Here is a 17,324-nt window from a genome sequence, read left to right on the forward strand (position 1 = left end):
CAACACCCCTAAGGCTTGAATCTCTGCTGACCTATATACTGTGGCATCACTTATTGTAGTGCAAAATGTATGCAAAGTTGCATTAATGTAAGTGAATAAACAGATGTAACACTTGAAGTGCTTACAAGTGCAGCAGCATGCTTCAAAACAGCATTTCAGCCACAGATAGGTGTGCGGACCCCTCCTGCACCTCTCAGCTGGAACTCTTCAAAGCATTGCTACCTGTATCTCTGCAGCCCTTAGTCTCCCAGGAATGAGGCCAAACACATTGCCGTTCACTCTGCCTCTGCACTCTTAGAGCAGCACCCTGATAGAACCAGGAGACCAGAAAAGGAGAGGTATGGGGGGATTGGGGTATGGATGGCATAAATCTCAGTTCCAGTGGGGAAGCATTGTATCCCATCTCCCAGTTCTGGGATCTTCTGATTCTGGTAAGGCTCATAGGGGCTCCATTCTTCCAGTTCCAGTAGGGTGGATGCTCTGGGTGAGCAGAGGAAGAGTGAGCAGGAGTGTTCCTATTAACATAGTGTCTAACTCTCCCCACCCTCCTACCCCATGGTGAAGGTGAAGTTCAGCACAGAGCACTTGAGGTTGCTGGATGACTGAACCTTCCTATCATGCTCAGTAATGCATTCATAGATAGTGGGAAGCACTTCATTTTGAAGCACATCTGCATAGTAGTTGCTTTATACAGGGTTTTTGGAACTGTTGCACCATTTTTGGAGCACTTTTAGAGTTGTGTACATCTGTCTGCTCAGCCTTTGAAGTGCTTCAGAGATGTTTGTTCACACCCTAAACGCTTCTGTGAAGTGTAGCATCTGAACACTTGGGCTTACATTATTTGCCATGTCACAAAGAGAATATTGGGATAGATTTTCCACTTGTAGACATAACTGTCAAGATGTGCATATAATGGATCTCTTGGTTTGCTGCCCAAACCAGAAAAACAAGGCAAAAATTTAGATTGACCTGAACTGTAATATTTTTTACTTGTGCTGTCCAAAGAAACAATAAAGTAAATAAAAATATTAAAATTTATTTCTAGCTTTTTCAGTTTTAAAAAATAAATTGAAATACATGCATTAATAAAACATTGATTTGAAACAAAAACAAAATAATTTGACTTCTAAGGTTTTTTTTTTAACTTTTTTTTTTTTTTGGTTGGCCAAACCAATTCAAGCAATTCATTACCTAAATTTCTTAAATGCTTTGTTCAACCCAAATCTGCATGCTTTGGGGAAAAAACTGTTTTGATCAAAAAGTGTTGCTGAGCTCTACGTAACTAGATTTTTGATACAATTTTGGTGCAAGGCCTCAGTTTGCTTCATGTACATATTTGGGTACATGTGACCTGCACAGAAGTGGGAATCTTTAGAAGAGTTTTCAATAACTGAGACAATTTCTTCTGTTATTCTTGAGCTGCTGTTTTGGAGATGTTGATTACTCTTGGAAAAGTTGAAGGCTGTGCATGTGAGAGCCAGGACCACTTCCCCATTTCAGATTTCTGTCAGTGGCAGTCTCTCTCACCTGGGCTTCAAGTGACCTTTGTTCCTCTCGCAATTTACAGTAGCTTGTGGTATATGAGCATGGCTCAATTCTGCTCTCAGTTGCAGAGAGGCATCAATGCTAATTTTAGGAGGCTTATTTGGAGCAGATTTTAACCTCACTGTCTTTTTAATACTTTGAAAGTAATTTGATTATTTGTAGGAAAACAAAACAAAACTCATGTCATTTTGATGTCTCTTCATGGAATTGGGGATGAAAACAGCATGTAATGATAACGTAGATTTGGAAGGGACTTCTTGGATCATTGAGCCCAATCCTCAGGTATTGCAGGCAGCCAGGGACAGATAAATATTAATTTTCTAATTTTTTTAGGGGCCCCATGGGCCAGATAGAATGGCCTGGCGGGCCGCATTTTGCCCACCCCTGATTTAATCCCTTTAAAAAATGACATTTTATTAAGAATAGTAAGCTTTATTCTTTCTTTCTTTTCTTTTCTTTTTTTGACTCTTTTAGAACCTCAATGGTTAATTAAAAACCTTTTTATATATCTCGGCTAGCATATCCATTCATCTCTCTGCCTCCACCATCCTTTAGTTACAAGAGAGGCTAAACACCAGGATAGGAGAAGCCTTACTGTATTTATAGAGAGTAATCATTTTAAGGGAAATTCAGTCATTGAGTTTGGTCTTCCTCTAACATGTTGCTGGTAATGCACAGAGACTACTACACAGAGGTCTTTAAATGATATCTTATTTATCATATAATAATCTCCTCATACATATATGACTTCCAAGTGTTCGTGCAGGGCATTTGGTGGCTTTTACTAACAGACTTTTCTTCTTGTTTAAACACAAAGGTTTAGATTATTCCAGGTTTTCTTCTTGCCTCAGTGCCGTGTGCCATATCTTGTAGAAATACAGAATTGCAAAGAGAGTACCAACAGCTAATCAATATCAGAGTAATTGTGTAACATTTGTCTCGGCCTGAATTACCTTGACTCCTTCAAAGCCCTGGAGGGCAAAATGCTCTGTGTTCCATTTATCCCTGTGCCTGATTGACAGGATTAAATTAGTAAACCCATTATCCTGGTATATCTGAAGCCCAACATGCTGGTAGGAAATTGCTATTTCCTTCCAGAGTATATTTAAGATTTTTTCAGACTGAGTAAATGACTTCACATTCAGAAAGCTGTGTGTGAGACCCAAGCATTCTGATCAGATCAACTGCTTTCCCTTGTTTTCTAGGTCCTGACACACTTACGGATCACATCACATATTGGAATTGGAATTCTCATAGGCTTGCTCTATTTAGGGATTGGAAATGAAGCCAAGAAAGTCCTGAGCAACTCTGGCTTCCTCTTTTTTTCCATGTTATTCCTTATGTTTGCTGCTCTCATGCCAACTGTCCTTACATGTGAGTATTACCCGTGTTCAATTATCTGTAAGGAAGTTATTTTGACATGTTGGGATTTGCCAGTTCATGTAAAACTGTTCGAGTTTGTCTTAATTTTTAATTGAAGTGAGAGGCTAAATTTTGTATTCATTCAACTGTAACACTAATTGCTCTGGATGAACACAAACGTAGTGACATTCATCCAGTCATATCTTCCTCAGAACAGCTCTGCCAGTGATTCTCAGTGTTGACTTGTAACACTAGAGCAGTTCTAGTTCTGGGCTACAGTTTACCATATGTAGAAGAGGCTAATGATGTTGAATTATGTCCTGTCCATATTGATGGAGAGTAGAATGATGACTCTGAGCTCTTGAGCATTGGACTGATAGTAATGCTGTGATCAAAAAACATGTGAGAGACATTCAGATCTTGCTTGATCCCATTCTACAGAACTTTGGAAGTCCCATAGCTACTCTCTAATGCAGTCATTTTAAACTCCTTTGGTGATCGGATGGAATACCTCTGGCTTTAAACTTTTAACTTAGTTTTTCTTTAAGAAAGTCAGCACAAGGGCGAGTCATATGATTTGAGGAGCATACAAATATGTAGGCTGTGAGCTGCTCTCAAGACACATCTCCCATGCCTCAGCAGAGGTGATTCAGTGTATTGTTGATCCAACAACTGTTTTAGAGTTCCAGAAACACAGTGGGGCTGCAGAGTTGTATACAGGGAGGATATCATTATGTACAGAAATGTTGCAATCTTAACAGCATAAGTAATCAGTGTTTATTCCATGCAGTTCCTTTGGAGATGGGAGTATTTCTTAGGGAACATCTGAACTACTGGTACAGTCTGAAGGCTTACTATCTAGCTAAAACCATGGCTGATGTCCCTTTTCAGGTAAGCTATTCAATATGCCACAGAGTGGTTTTTTTTGTTTGTTTTTTTTACTTTGTCAGCAGTATAGACATTCATATTTCATCAGTGTTATCTGATTTCATAAGTACTGAAAAACAGCATGTGGTTTATTTATGAGACCCCAGCTCAAACCAGGATATTCCATTCTGAATAAATAGCAGGACCCCACTCAAATCATGACCTCATGTCTGACCTGCGCTTTCTTGAATAAATAAATTAATATTCATGGAATGTGAAAACTTTTCCCTTTTTGTGGGTGTGGATGGAGGGGTCTTGGAGGTTATAAAAACCTGGAACTGGATTTAATAGATAGGGTAGATTTATTAACTCTCCTCTGAACACGATCTCCATTGAATATTGTGTTTAAGGTTAAGAGATGTGGGTAGCTAGGATGTAAGATTTTCAAAGTATTTATATTGGCCACAGCAAACATTTTGCATCCCTTTTGATTTAACTGTGTACTTTAGTAACCACAGTATCTTTTTTGCAGATTATGTTTCCTGTAGCTTACTGCAGCATTGTATACTGGATGACTTCACAGCCCTCTGATGCGCTTCGATTTGTCCTGTTCTCAGCCCTGGGGACAATGACATCATTGGTGGCTCAGTCACTGGGTCTTCTAATTGGTGCAGCCTCCACATCACTTCAGGTACTGACATCTTAAGTTTCATGATCTCATGAGAACCCTGCTCTCCTGGGCATTGGCAAGTAACACCTTGTCACCATTGCTGTTACAGGTTCCCTAGCCAATTTTGTTCCGTTAATCTAAGAGAGACGCGCTGGCAGAGGGACAGAAGAAAAGAGGAGCTAATTCTTTGTGTTGGCTCCTTGACAACATTGTATATTAAAGACACAGCTAAACAACCTGGCTTTCTTGTTTGGTTGGGGATTTTTTTTTATTAACATGAGCTCATTTTTTCTGAGCCTCAGCACTGAGTGAGTTGCTGCTCATCTTGCTCTTGTGAATGCACATCATATGCCAGTCTCTTATACAAGGAATAGGACTAATGCCATTCTACAATACAGTGAGAGATGGGATATGGAGACCTGCAGTTGTGCTCAGCAGTGGTTTTACCCATCCACAGCCACATAGAAGCTGGCAACAAGCCACACAGGGCCAGGGTCAGACCCATAAATCAGACCATCTGCACTGGGGCTGGGGAGTGAAGCAGCCACTGGCTTGACTGCTACCTTAATGAAGCCCTAACTACAAAGTAGGCTTAAACCATATCCTGGAAAGAGGGGCTTCAACTGTGGCTCTGGGTTTGTCCCAAGACAGAAGAGTTGTCTATAGGGAATGTCTGCTGAATTCAAGACCCCCTTTTCTCAGTCGCTATGACAAAGGCAAAAGCAGGATGCACCTCACTTCCAGATGTAGCTTTTGGCTGTCTGTAAAGGCATCTCTGTTTCTCTTTTTTCCAGGTGGCAACATTTGTGGGTCCTGTCACAGCGATCCCTGTTCTTCTTTTCTCAGGATTCTTTGTCAGCTTTGATACCATCCCAGCCTACCTCCAATGGATGTCCTACATCTCATATGTCAGGTACAGGAAGGAAAGGGGCCTAGTGATTTAGGATTTTTTTTTGGATTCTAGTGCTCCATTACCCCATTTACAGTGCACATTTTTAGGATGCACAGCAGTGCAGAATTAGGTACCCAAAAAGATATAGATATAAAAAGGATTGGAAAGAAGAGAAATACCACATTTATTTCACATTAGAAAGCAATATAACACCATAAAATAAATATGAAAAGTTTTGACCTACATAATATACAATGGGCAAGAATCTGAGCTAACTTATGCCCTGTTCAGTTGTTTTAAATGCAATAGGATTGCACACTATGGGAGCCTGCTTAAAATTTGGACTGGCTGCTTTGACAAATGTTAAGGACAAAGTGTCCATAGCAGTACTCTAATGAGGCTGCCAGCACTTCACTTTGAAGGCTGCTTAGCATTAAACTGCATATTTCCAAATAGATTCACTGGATAAAGTCATGTTTGTCAGTTTACCCAATACTGATAGTACTGCAGATGTCAGATAGGTTTTCTCCAAAGTGAAAAGGTCAGGAGAGATGCACTGCAGAGGGAGCAAAGAGGGTTTAGGAAATGTCCACTTAAACACATTTTGTGTGTATCTTACCTAGCTGCCAAGTCAGTTTGATGTGAAGAGAATAGGAGCCTTATACCTGAACTGTTTTGGTTTTTGTCTCAGATTATATCCTGATATCCTTTAAAAAAAATATTCTTTAATGGAGAGTTGATTTTGTGTTTCTTTTAATAATGATGCAATTCTACCTTCAATCACTATGTGAGTTGTCTGGATGTCACTGAGGATGTAATCCTTTGTATCTGAGGGTAGTATTTAACTCTTCAGTGTTTCTATAATGGAACTTTTAAAAGAAAATATGATTTTTATATATATAGCTTTACCTTGTAATCCATCCTTTCCTTTTCAGGTATGGTTTTGAGGGAGTCATTCTCTCCATCTATGGTTTGGATCGAGAAGATCTTCACTGCGACAAAGATGATACTTGTCATTTTCAAAAATCAGAGGCCATCTTGAAAGAACTGGATGTAGAGAATGCCAAACTTTACTTGGACTTCATCGTACTTGGAATTTTCTTCTTTTCTCTGCGCCTAATTGCCTATTTTGTTCTCAGATACAAAATCAGAGCAGAGAGGTAAAGGAAGAAAACAAAACAGAACAGTCCAGTAGGAAGAACATTAGACTTGCAGTAGAGGGCACTTGTCATTGTCTCAATGTGGCAGGCCAGTGTTCAGTGCCCAGTTACAGACACTGTTATGACCTAGCCCATAAAGAATCATATGAGATTAGTGGATATATAGTGTTAAGCTAATCAGTCCAGCTGGGTTGGGTCATGTTTTCATTACACTTTCTAGCTTTAACTAGGAAGAAGAAATAGAAGGGAATTTTGCAATGTAGACTATCAACTCTGAGGCAGTGTAACGATAACAATAACTGGTTACAAGAACTTTCCTTTATGTAAACCTTCTTTGTGATAAGGTAAATTTAGTTCTGATAGCCGGAGTTGGTAAAATGACATCTTTACACAGCTGGGGAATATTGATTAATACTCAAACACAAAGTGGGGAATGCAAAGAGAGGAGGATTATGTCCTGTCCTTGAATTCAGAACTTCATCTTTGCAGTTTTCTATCTATCACTTTTCTTTCCCACAAGAATTACCCTGGTAAGCCAAAATTCTGTAAATGTATTAGTTCACAAGAAAAGCTATCTTTTTAATATGGATGGATAGCAACATTTTTTTAAAAAGATCATAGTAATAAGTCTCTTTATTTTTATTTGTGTCTAAATTTAGAATTCTGGTGCTTTATTTGATGAGCTGGTCTCAGATTAAAAAATTATAATAGGAATGGAAAATGAGAAATTCCAACTCAGCACTGTAAACCTGTTAATCATATTTGTGGGGGGAAAATAGAGAAGAGTCAGTCAGGAATGTTTAAAACTGTCCACAGATGATTAAACAATCAGCCTGTGTTTTCAGTGTCTTTTAAACTCACTTTATTTGTGATATGGAAAATGCTAATTCTGTTCATTATCACATGAACTACCTCCTGTGAATGCAAAAGCAAGTCTCCAAGGCTATTTTCCCCAACAATGAGTGAAAGTAAAATCTATCCCCAATGCTTGTGAGAATGCTCAAGGACAATGGAAAAGTTGGCTTGAAAGTAAGAGCTATCATTTGTTCAGAGTTTGAAAGCTTAGCAGGTTATATTAGAACTCATGACAGTTTGCATGGAATTGTTTAAAATTTCTGCATTCATCATAAAATGAATTTACATATGAATAGGTGGAGGCAGTGTGATGTGACAAGAATAACACTGCCAACCAATTCTGTTTTTGTCCAAATCTACCTGGGGATTAATAGCTAAGTGGTTTAAAGAGTAGGGATTTTTTTTTATACATGTTATACATTAATTTTGCTCATCATAACTTGTAAGGGTGAAATCCTGATCATAGTGGAAATCAATAGGACTTTTGCCATTGATTGACTGAGACCAGGACTTCCCCTGAAAGAACAGACTGTGCCAGATCTGATTTCTTTCACGCTTGTAGGCAGCTGCATTAGCTCCACTGTCTCCCACAGCTGTGATCCAAGTGAGGAACCAAGTCTGGGGGTGCTTTATACAAGTAGATAACGCTTTACTGAGATCAAAGGTGTTTCAGTGTCAGGAGGCCGTTCAGGTACTCAGTGACCAAAGCTAGTGTAATAGTTGCTGAGAGGCATTTTTTGTCTGTGAACCAGCAAGAGCCACAGTTCATAGACTATTTTTGGAGGCTTGAAGAAAATGTATATGTACTAAACCCAAATTGCTTTGAGTTATGCCTGAATTTTGTATTAATTAATTTATTCTTTTTTTAAGACTGAAGTAGAGTCACCTTTTCTTTTGTGAAATGTACAGGTAGTTTCTCAAAGTCTGTGAAAACTTTGACCACCAAAATGAGTTATACTGAATCCCTCATGAGTCATTTCTATGCAAACAAATCGCTCCTCCTTTAGAGAACCCCATTGGAGTCAATGGAGGTCTGAGAGGGCCCCACAACATGTGTGTACAGTCACTTGTAGGATTGGGGCCTGGATAGCAAAACATATATAGGAAATTTTGTGAATGTTGAGTACTCAAAGGAGTACTCATGCAAATAATTTGCAGACTGAAATTTACCCCCAGAGAGCACAGTTCAAACCATTCAGAATTAGGATCAGTATGAATATTGCCTGCAATATTTTAACAAAACAGGCAAAGGGCTATATTTGGGAAATTATCCATATGTTGCAAACTGTTCAACACTAGCCTGAGTGAAAGGGTGTGGCATCTGTGGCATTAAATAGGTTTGTATTCAGGGTATAGATGGTGCTTCCATCAGCAGTTATTTACCAAATATATAATTGAAGCTAATTTATGATTTATCAGTTGTAAACTAACATGAAAGGTAACTTTATGAACTATATTCCTTTGACATTTTAACAGTATTAATGTATTCTAATAAAAGTGTGTTCCATTTGTCCCGGGCAGTCCAGTGTAGGAATGTGAGAGCTCTGCAGTGCTACCTGCTTATCTGTGCCTATACATACTTTTAGCCTCTTTGTCACATCCTCATGTATTGTAACTTCATACTTTGTTATGTTAAAAAAGAGTGTGTTCTCCATTAGTGTTCTGAAGGAAATACCTACTCCAAAACAAGTTTTTCATTCCCTTTTCCATTAGGTTTTTTTCATTCCTTTCCCCCCAACTGTCTGTTGGGAAATAGTTTGCTAAAAGCCATTACTTTAAAGAATGGTTTTCATACTATTGGATCCCAGTAAATAAATTTGTTCTACTAGCTAATGTTATACTTAAGATGCTCATTTCCCCTTAATTTTACAAATGAAATCTCTCTCTCTCTCTCTTTTGAGCATTCATTTTGGTTAAATTAAGTTTGTCCCAACTATATTTTCATATAGTGTGTCAGTTTGCAAAGTCTCTATATATGTATAACTTCATTTTTTCTTTGGTATATAAATAACCTCCAGCAGTTTCATACTCACAAACAACTCTGGTTTAACAAATTGAGCATGCATATAAAAGATAATGCAGTAGCCAATATTGTCAAACTTCCAAGCTTTCATTATAAATAGTGATGAGGCAAATTGGAGTTTAAACATGCAGGATCCTCAACTTCTGTACATTTATTATAAATCAACTGAAATCAATGAAAATGTGGCAAATTGCATCAGGTTAGGATTTCACCCCAAATAAAAAGAGAGGATGTCAATATTTGTTTTGAAATGTCTCTTGAAAAACTAATACATTATTCATGAATGGCAGATGGAAGATTTTACTATTCTTTTGAGTTATTTGTTTTATCTAGGCCACAATTACACACATTTCTTATGTGTCATTTTATTTCTGGGTCATGTATGTATCAATGGAAATATTAAATACTTCAAATATTTTATTTTCATTGAAGTCTGACTGTAAACAAGGAAATCCTGAAAGCTTTTGGATTTTTTTAAAATAACTTTCGGATCTACTGACATTAAAAAAAACTTTGAGACATTTCATCTTCATAGAGAAGAGGAAGAGAGAAACAAACAAATATCTAACTGAGAATGTCTTCATTACTTTCTATATTGAATCCAAAACTGATATTTTTCTAAAACTTGAGAGAGAAAAGATAACAAGGGATAGCAGGTTAGGAATAGCTTGGATACAAGATAGCAAACACTTCTCTGAGGTATTGCTTGTGTGGAAGCACAGTTTTACTGTTTTGCACCAATGTCTGTGTGACTGAACATTTTATTGACCATCTTGTTTTCACTCAAAAGTTGTGATGGTAATAGGCTGACCCATTCCATCTTGATGGTTCTCACAAAAAGCAAAATTGGCTCCTGTGCCTCCCCCTTGTTAAGTGAATCCCTTCTGTTATAATGAGGTTCTTGTGTAGACCTTATTCAGCAAAGTGCTTACTTACCTGCATGCATTGGAGTTGTCATTGGGACTACTCATATCTTAAGTTACCCGTAGTGTGAAGCACTTTGCCGGGTCAGGGCCATACTGCACAAGAAACTGGGACACGTCCTGACCTCGTTCAAAGGCTATAGTGAAAAATATGATTTGTTTTCTCCTGTTCTGGGCCACTCTATAAAACTAGAAATAATGTTTTCAAGTGTTTATTGGAATGCAAAATATTCTACTTTTCGGGGGGGGGGGAGGGGAACAGAAACCAACCACACAAAAGAATGTATATTTTTCTGTGTTCACTGTTAAACAGTTGTTTCTGTTAACTGCATAATTTTGCTAAGCAAAAATGGACTTTGTATTTATATTTTCCTTCTCTGTATAACAAGTACAAATCCAAAACTTCTGTAGGGGGTGTTTGGGTTTTTTTTTTTAACTAGCAAGTGCTAGTTATATTTAAAAGCATGTGTTTTAGCTATTTTCCTACTAGCATGTGCTCTATAAGCCTTATGTTCTGGAACCCTAGCAAATTGCAGGAGGGACAGTTCAGTCGCATTTAGCTTGGACTTCTTAACACAGGCCCACTGAAAATCCCTCCTCAAAAAAGGCAAATGCCCATGTAGCCTAATGCACATGCCTCTTTCTCAGCCCACTGAATTCTCTTCTCCAACATCTCCATTTGCTCACCTATCTGAAATTCCAGACATATTCAGGGTGTCTACAGAGCAATGCTGTGCTATGAAGAGGTACTCGGTGTAGCTCATGTACTGGAAGCAGTATAGGCAAGTTAGTATGACTCTCCACCAAGAATAATTAGCTCTGCTGAGAAACAGTATATATTAGCCTGGGTACAGTGTTATCCTAATGTGACTTCTGGTACCCTCAGAGTGTGTCTACATGAGACGCTTAATGTGCAGCAGACTGATTGACTCTGCATACACTGTCATGCAAAAACTGCTATCACGAAAAAAGCATGCAGTTGTACTAATGCATAGCTAGCCAGCCTATTGCACATTTAGTTAGTACTTCCTTTTGCAAGTACTAAATATAATAAATAGTAGGCACTGTGCATTAATGAACATGTAGACACACTCTCAATGGCTAAGTGAGGGAGAAGATCTTGTACATCTTCACTGGGCTATGCAGGAGGCTGCTTCCAGCACTAGTTTTCTACAAGTGACTGGCTTGGTTGAAGTTAGACTTCTGATGCTTGTGTGATGTCTGGTTTAAAGCATATTGGTATCAATGGAAACCATGACTCCCAGTGACGTGTGGACGCTAAGTGATTCTCATCTAGATGTGCCCATAAGAATTAAGTTGTACATTTCTCATTAGATTTCTCAATCCTAAACATTTGCTATCCTGGTCTGGCTAGTAGGACCCTGCTTTAGTCTATTCTTAAATGTATCCATACTCAGGGGAGTATTTTAATACATGCATAAGTCTCACTGCCTTGAATAGGATTGAGACCCTGGCTTTCCTGAATGGAAACCTACATTTGGCTCAGACCAAGTCTTAAGAGTTGTCATGAGCATAGGAAAATGGGAGGCAGGTGGTGGAAGCGGTCATGCAGTGGAGCCGAGGGCGGAAACTTATTTTCAATGAAATGAGAAGGAGCCTAGAGACCCAGTCACAAAGTATCAATGCTGCTGTTTGTACCAGCAGTTAGAAACCAGAGTTCTAGCTAGAGGAAATGTTTTCTAGGCTGCTTTCAACCACTGTCTGTGCTGACTTTTGCCAGTAAGATGCAAGTATCTTCGATTCCAAATTTAGCAGCAGCAAGGTCATTTCCTGCAGTATGCCAGTAGTCTAACTCCATTCTTGTTCAGGCCTTTGTTTGAAAACCCATTTGTGATTTTTTTCTATCCTCCTTTGGTTCTGTTTATTTCTTGGTTAATGCTGGCAGCAACTAAACTGCTTTGGGGTTACATTCTGAGGTTTTGCATGAGATATTAAATGTTTCATTTGCTGTATCAGTCAATCATAGGAATCAATCTTGCCATCAGTGCTCATGCTTTTTGGCATCCCACACAGCTGGGACTCATTTTATTTCCACTCATGTTGTTGGGCTGTTTTTTAATTTGGCATTCTCTTTTAGTGTCTTTACTAATAACCTTGGCACAAGCCCCAGAGACATTAAGCCCTTAGCATTTTATAATGACCTTTTGCATTGATAAATCCTGACTCAATGCTCCCTATTACCCACTGGCAGCAGTGATTATAAAGATTGTAGATGAACTTTGGAGCCCTGCCAGATCAGCTGTTTGCTGAGCTCTGTGCATCAGCTCAGCTGGTGACTCTTACTTTTGTTTCCCACTTCTTCACATAAAACTATATTGCTGAATACCTATGAAAGTTTCTGTGGATGAGGGCAGGACAAAAAAAAAAATCAATTAAAACTAGTTATGAGGTCTCAAAAGTACTTGAATACAAACTGATGGGATGTCCAGTATGTAGCATCATTTTGCCAGTGAAGCCCTACCAATAAAAGCAACAGCATATGAAAAGGTGGACAAGATTTCAAGAGGTCCATAAACCTCTGTATGCAGCAGAGGCTTGATCAAAGCCTCTTGAAACCAGTGGAAAGTTTACATGGTTTAGTTCCCACCCTAGCACTTCCTAGGGGTATTAGAGCTTCCATACAGCCATCTGTTGTCTATTTTTGTAATATGCTTTTATGATCATACTTGACAAACTGCATAGTTGCCACTTTTAAGTCCAGTCCTGTTCTCAGTGGAGTTAATGGCAAAACTTTCAGTGCAACATCAGAGCAACAATTAGCCAGAATGATTTCTGTTGTCATAGCACATAAACCATACAAGTAAAAAAAATGTGTAAAAGTGTGCATTGGATATGAAACTTTGCAAACCCAAGGAAAGTCAGTTCTAAGGCTGACATTCTTAAACAGGCCCGTAGGAATGGTGATTGTATCCTGTTTGACTGAGTATGTAAAATAACTCTTCTTTATTTACCCCCTTCCCCACCAAAGTAGGTGTGCAAAAGATCCAAACTTTTGCCTTAAATTTGCCTTTTACTATTCTTGCTACTTTTGTAACTACATGGTGGCACAGGTTTTTGTGGCTGTCAATTACTATTTCTTGCCCAGTAGAAGTTATTCAGCAGCAGGAAAGACGCATGTAGTCAGTGGTTAATTTTGGACTAGGGACGGATCTTCCTTGCTCTTGATACAAAATGGGAGTTAAATGTATTACTTTTGATAAATGTCATGTGAAATCTAGCCATGTTTAATGATTAAGGTTAATGGCACTGGCTGCTTCTGACTTCTAAAAGTAACTGTAGTTGGTAATTATGGGATTACTGTGACCAGTAATTGCAGAAATATAAACTATCCACTTCCTTTTTCCTGTGATGAGACCTTGTGATGATATTACTGTACACAGCCATGTAAATATATGGACCTACCAACAGGAATTCCTTTTCAATTGCTCAGTCATTATGCTGACACAGTTGCCCATTGTGAAGTCCCATTCATAAAGCTTGATAATATTGAGGACAAAAGCCCCTGGCAACTAATTAATAGGAAGACAGGGATGGCTCAGCATGTCATCTCTGTTGCTTTGCTCTTAGGATCGCTGGTTATGCAGTTGGCACTGTTGGTATTGCCATACCCACAGAACAGGCTTTACTAACTTTGTAGAATGGCCATCAGCCACTTTTGTGTTGCTAAAGTTAAGTGGTTCATTGGCTTGGGGTGAGTGTACTCAGTATCTTTCATGATCAAAACCACACTGTCCGGCCCATAAATCCATTTTTGTATGTAGACTTCATACAAATCAGTTTAAATATTGTGTATTTATGTCACATTGTACTTTTTTCCTGTTCAGAAGTCACAGTTTGAACCATCAGCCATAACAACTTTGTTTTAATGTTATGCATCCAGTGGCATATTTTTTACTTCTATTTGTATGCATTTCATGGTGCTTGTATGCATCCTAATAATAGTATTTAAGAACATGAGCTCTAACTTTTGGCTTTTGCTGTCAATACCATTTAGTGTATAGCCTTTAACATAGTTCTCATTTATGGGATCTTCCTGTAGTAGACCTTTTAGTTTCTTTCAAGAGACAGTCATACTTTGTTTTAGAAGTGTGAAAAACAGCTGGGAATAATCCTTTGGGATGATATTCATGGTGGTACAGAGAGTCCATACTAATCCTGTGTACCATTTAAGTCTTTAAAATGGGGCTTAACTGGGATTTAATTGGTCCATGGGCCTCATGATACTGAACTGAACGTCACCGTTTGACTTCAACTTATCTTATGTCACTGTGTGTCGTGTTACACTCTAGAACAGTGGGGGCCAACCTTTTTGGCAGGTATACCACAAATTAGCCTTGAACCCTCCCCGAGTGCCTCTCTGATCCCCTTTCCCTGCCCAATCTATTGCTCTTCTTTCTGCTCCCTGCCCTTTTTTGCTGCTGTGCTTTCTGCCCCATCTTTGATCTGCCGCATGCCATACACAGAGGCTTCCCATGCCACCTGTGGCACTTTATGCCTCAGGTTAGACACCTCTGCTCTAGAAGTGACATTAATGACCCCTTTGATGCCAGTGCTAAATAGTTGAATATATTAGTTGCCTTTGTAAAATTCATTGAATAACTACTTCTGGATCTAATGTTGTCCCCTTCTCTCACACCCCAAACTAACCCATATTATAAAGATATTGCAGAGGTGACACAAAATCTTTGGGCTAGCTCCTATTCTGCCTATTAAGATACCCAAGTGGGCTTAAGTGCCTAAATGTATCCCTATTTTATCCTGCTTGAGTTCACAAAAAATCATTAACTCATCTACTTCTGTAATATGCCATCGTCTTAGGCTTCAGACTAACTCAAAAATGCAGCGAGGAGGAGGATTCATCCACCTTTTGCATGAACAGGTTTTCAGGGACTTTAGCATGGCAGACCAAGACTGTGCTGAAGCATCTAACTCCACTTAAGCACACAATAGGGAGAATAGTAACTACTCCTATGTTTCTCAAGGTTTTTTTTCACTAGGAGAATATCTCATTAATACACATTTTAGGACCATATTAAAACTAAATACTGTAATGGTTCCTTTCTGTTACTACAGAAAACCAGGCTCCTTGGGTTTAACAGTAGTTAAACTTTACAAATGTTGATCTTCACACCTTACAAATGTGAATGGTTTGGAAAAAATGCAATTAAAAAATTCCGACAGGAAAAAATGCTCATTAAATATGCTATAAAAGCTAGTACATTGCATTTGTAGTGTTCTTCTCTGACAGGGAAGGAAAATGATAATTTTTAGATATGTTTAAAGAAAAAAATAGTCCTACAATGTAGTCAGGATATGTTTTAGATTTGTGCAATACCTGATCTCAGTCAGTTGAACTTGTGGTGATATTGCCCTGGAATCTACTGTTGAGGCATTTAACATGTTTATTTTTTTAAACAAAAAGCAAGAGTCAATGCAAGTAAAATTTTAAATCAGCGTGCTACAGTGTGCATATTATGTATTTCTGATATAACTGTTATCTCTTGTTTCTGTAATGCAAGGTGCATTACTATGAATCAATTTTGTTATGCTTCTTTAGGAGACTATTTCTGCCTGCACGCTGTGGTATATTTGCACTGTTATAGATACGTACATATATTAGGTAATATATATGTGTATATATATTATCTAAACCTTGTCTTTTTCAGGTTGCTCATTATCTTTGTAGTTCATACTTACTGGAATAATCAACCTGAGTAAAAACTTTGGGATGTGGGGCATTCTGATGATGCATTCAAAACAGAAATCTTTGTATATTTCTGTATAGTTAATACCTATAGAAGATTTGTATGTGCATCATTTTCCAAATTAGGGCTTTGTTTTCTGAGAATAGAGGACATTTATGATGATGTAATAAAGAAAATCAAATAAAGTGTTATTTTCAGACAACGGCCTTAGTCTCTGTTCAGTTTCAAAGGAGAGTTGCAAACAAAGCACTGGTGCATAACAGAACATTTCCAAGACAGTTCACAGACATATAGACCAGACAGGTGTAGTTCTGCCACAAGGTAAACATTGCCCTTTGTTTGGTTTCACATATCTTTTAGTTTGATTATAGGTATCTTGTAAGGGGCGGGCAAAATATGGCCTGCAGGCTGGATCTGGCCTGCCAGGCCATTCTATCTGGCCCTCAGGGCCCCTCCAAATAACAATTATTACTGGCCTGCAGCCACCCCTCTAAAAGCTAATGGGAGGCATGGGTTTTTAGAGGTCATGTGCCATCGGATTGGGTGAGCTGTGTGCCTCCATCTCCGTGGGGCTCCTGGTACTCCAGCTAGGAGCTCCAGGTGGAGGCACAAAGCATGATAGTGTGTGATGAGACAGCTGGTGAGTGGGGAGGGGAGCTCCCACTTGCAGTGCCAGGAGACCCATGTGCAGGCACAGAGCCAGCCTGGCCAGGCCTGGCAATACACTCCTGGCTGGAATGCTGGGATCCCCACATGCTGGCATAGATCCAGTCTGGCAGACCTGAAGGCTCACACCAGTGGGCTGGGCCAGGCTGGCCCGGCTAGCTCTGTGCCACCAGGTATAGCTCCCTGTACTTAGCTGGAGCTGCACACTGCTAGGGGGCCCAAGGGCCCTCTGCCTGCTGCTGCTGCTGGTGGCAGGGGGTGTGCATCATGGTAGGGGGAGATATATAGTGGAGGGGCCCCACACCCACCCATAAAACCCACACCAGCCACACCCCTTCACAAACTCCACACCCATCCACATGCAAACAACATTCCCTATGACCCTTCAAAACCTCCCCACATACACACCCACAAATCCCGCCCCCAAGAACACCCCACGCATCTCTTCAAACAAAAGACTTTATTTTGAACTATTATTCAATCACCTCTGTATACACTATGCAAACGCACACAAATCAGGACAAAAATAGTTTTTTGAAATAAAGTTAAAATGTTATAGCAGATGTTTTATTTTTAGTGTATGATTTGTTTTTTTCCAGTTCTAAGATGGCAACTCCCCCTCCAAAAAGGAATAT

The 17,324-nt window shown here is 39.0% G+C and overlaps 1 protein-coding gene across 1 annotated transcript in view; it reads left to right on the forward strand.

Annotated features, from left to right (window-relative positions):
- The window catches only part of ABCG1 (ATP binding cassette subfamily G member 1), a 70,792-nt gene extending 54,567 nt beyond the window's left edge, over positions 1–16,225 (forward strand). Inside the window, exons 11-15 of the mRNA XM_006262215.4 lie at positions 2,751–2,919; positions 3,698–3,798; positions 4,307–4,465; positions 5,239–5,357; positions 6,272–16,225. Coding sequence (XP_006262277.1) covers positions 2,751–2,919; positions 3,698–3,798; positions 4,307–4,465; positions 5,239–5,357; positions 6,272–6,500 — 777 coding nt within the window. The 3' untranslated portion in view covers positions 6,501–16,225. The remainder of the gene's footprint in view (positions 1–2,750; positions 2,920–3,697; positions 3,799–4,306; positions 4,466–5,238; positions 5,358–6,271) is intronic.
- Positions 16,226–17,324: the final 1,099 nt, after the last annotated feature.

The sequence above is a fragment of the Alligator mississippiensis genome, chromosome 1 (assembly GCF_030867095.1).
Source record: "Alligator mississippiensis isolate rAllMis1 chromosome 1, rAllMis1, whole genome shotgun sequence".
Classification (NCBI taxonomy): Eukaryota; Metazoa; Chordata; order Crocodylia; family Alligatoridae; genus Alligator; species Alligator mississippiensis.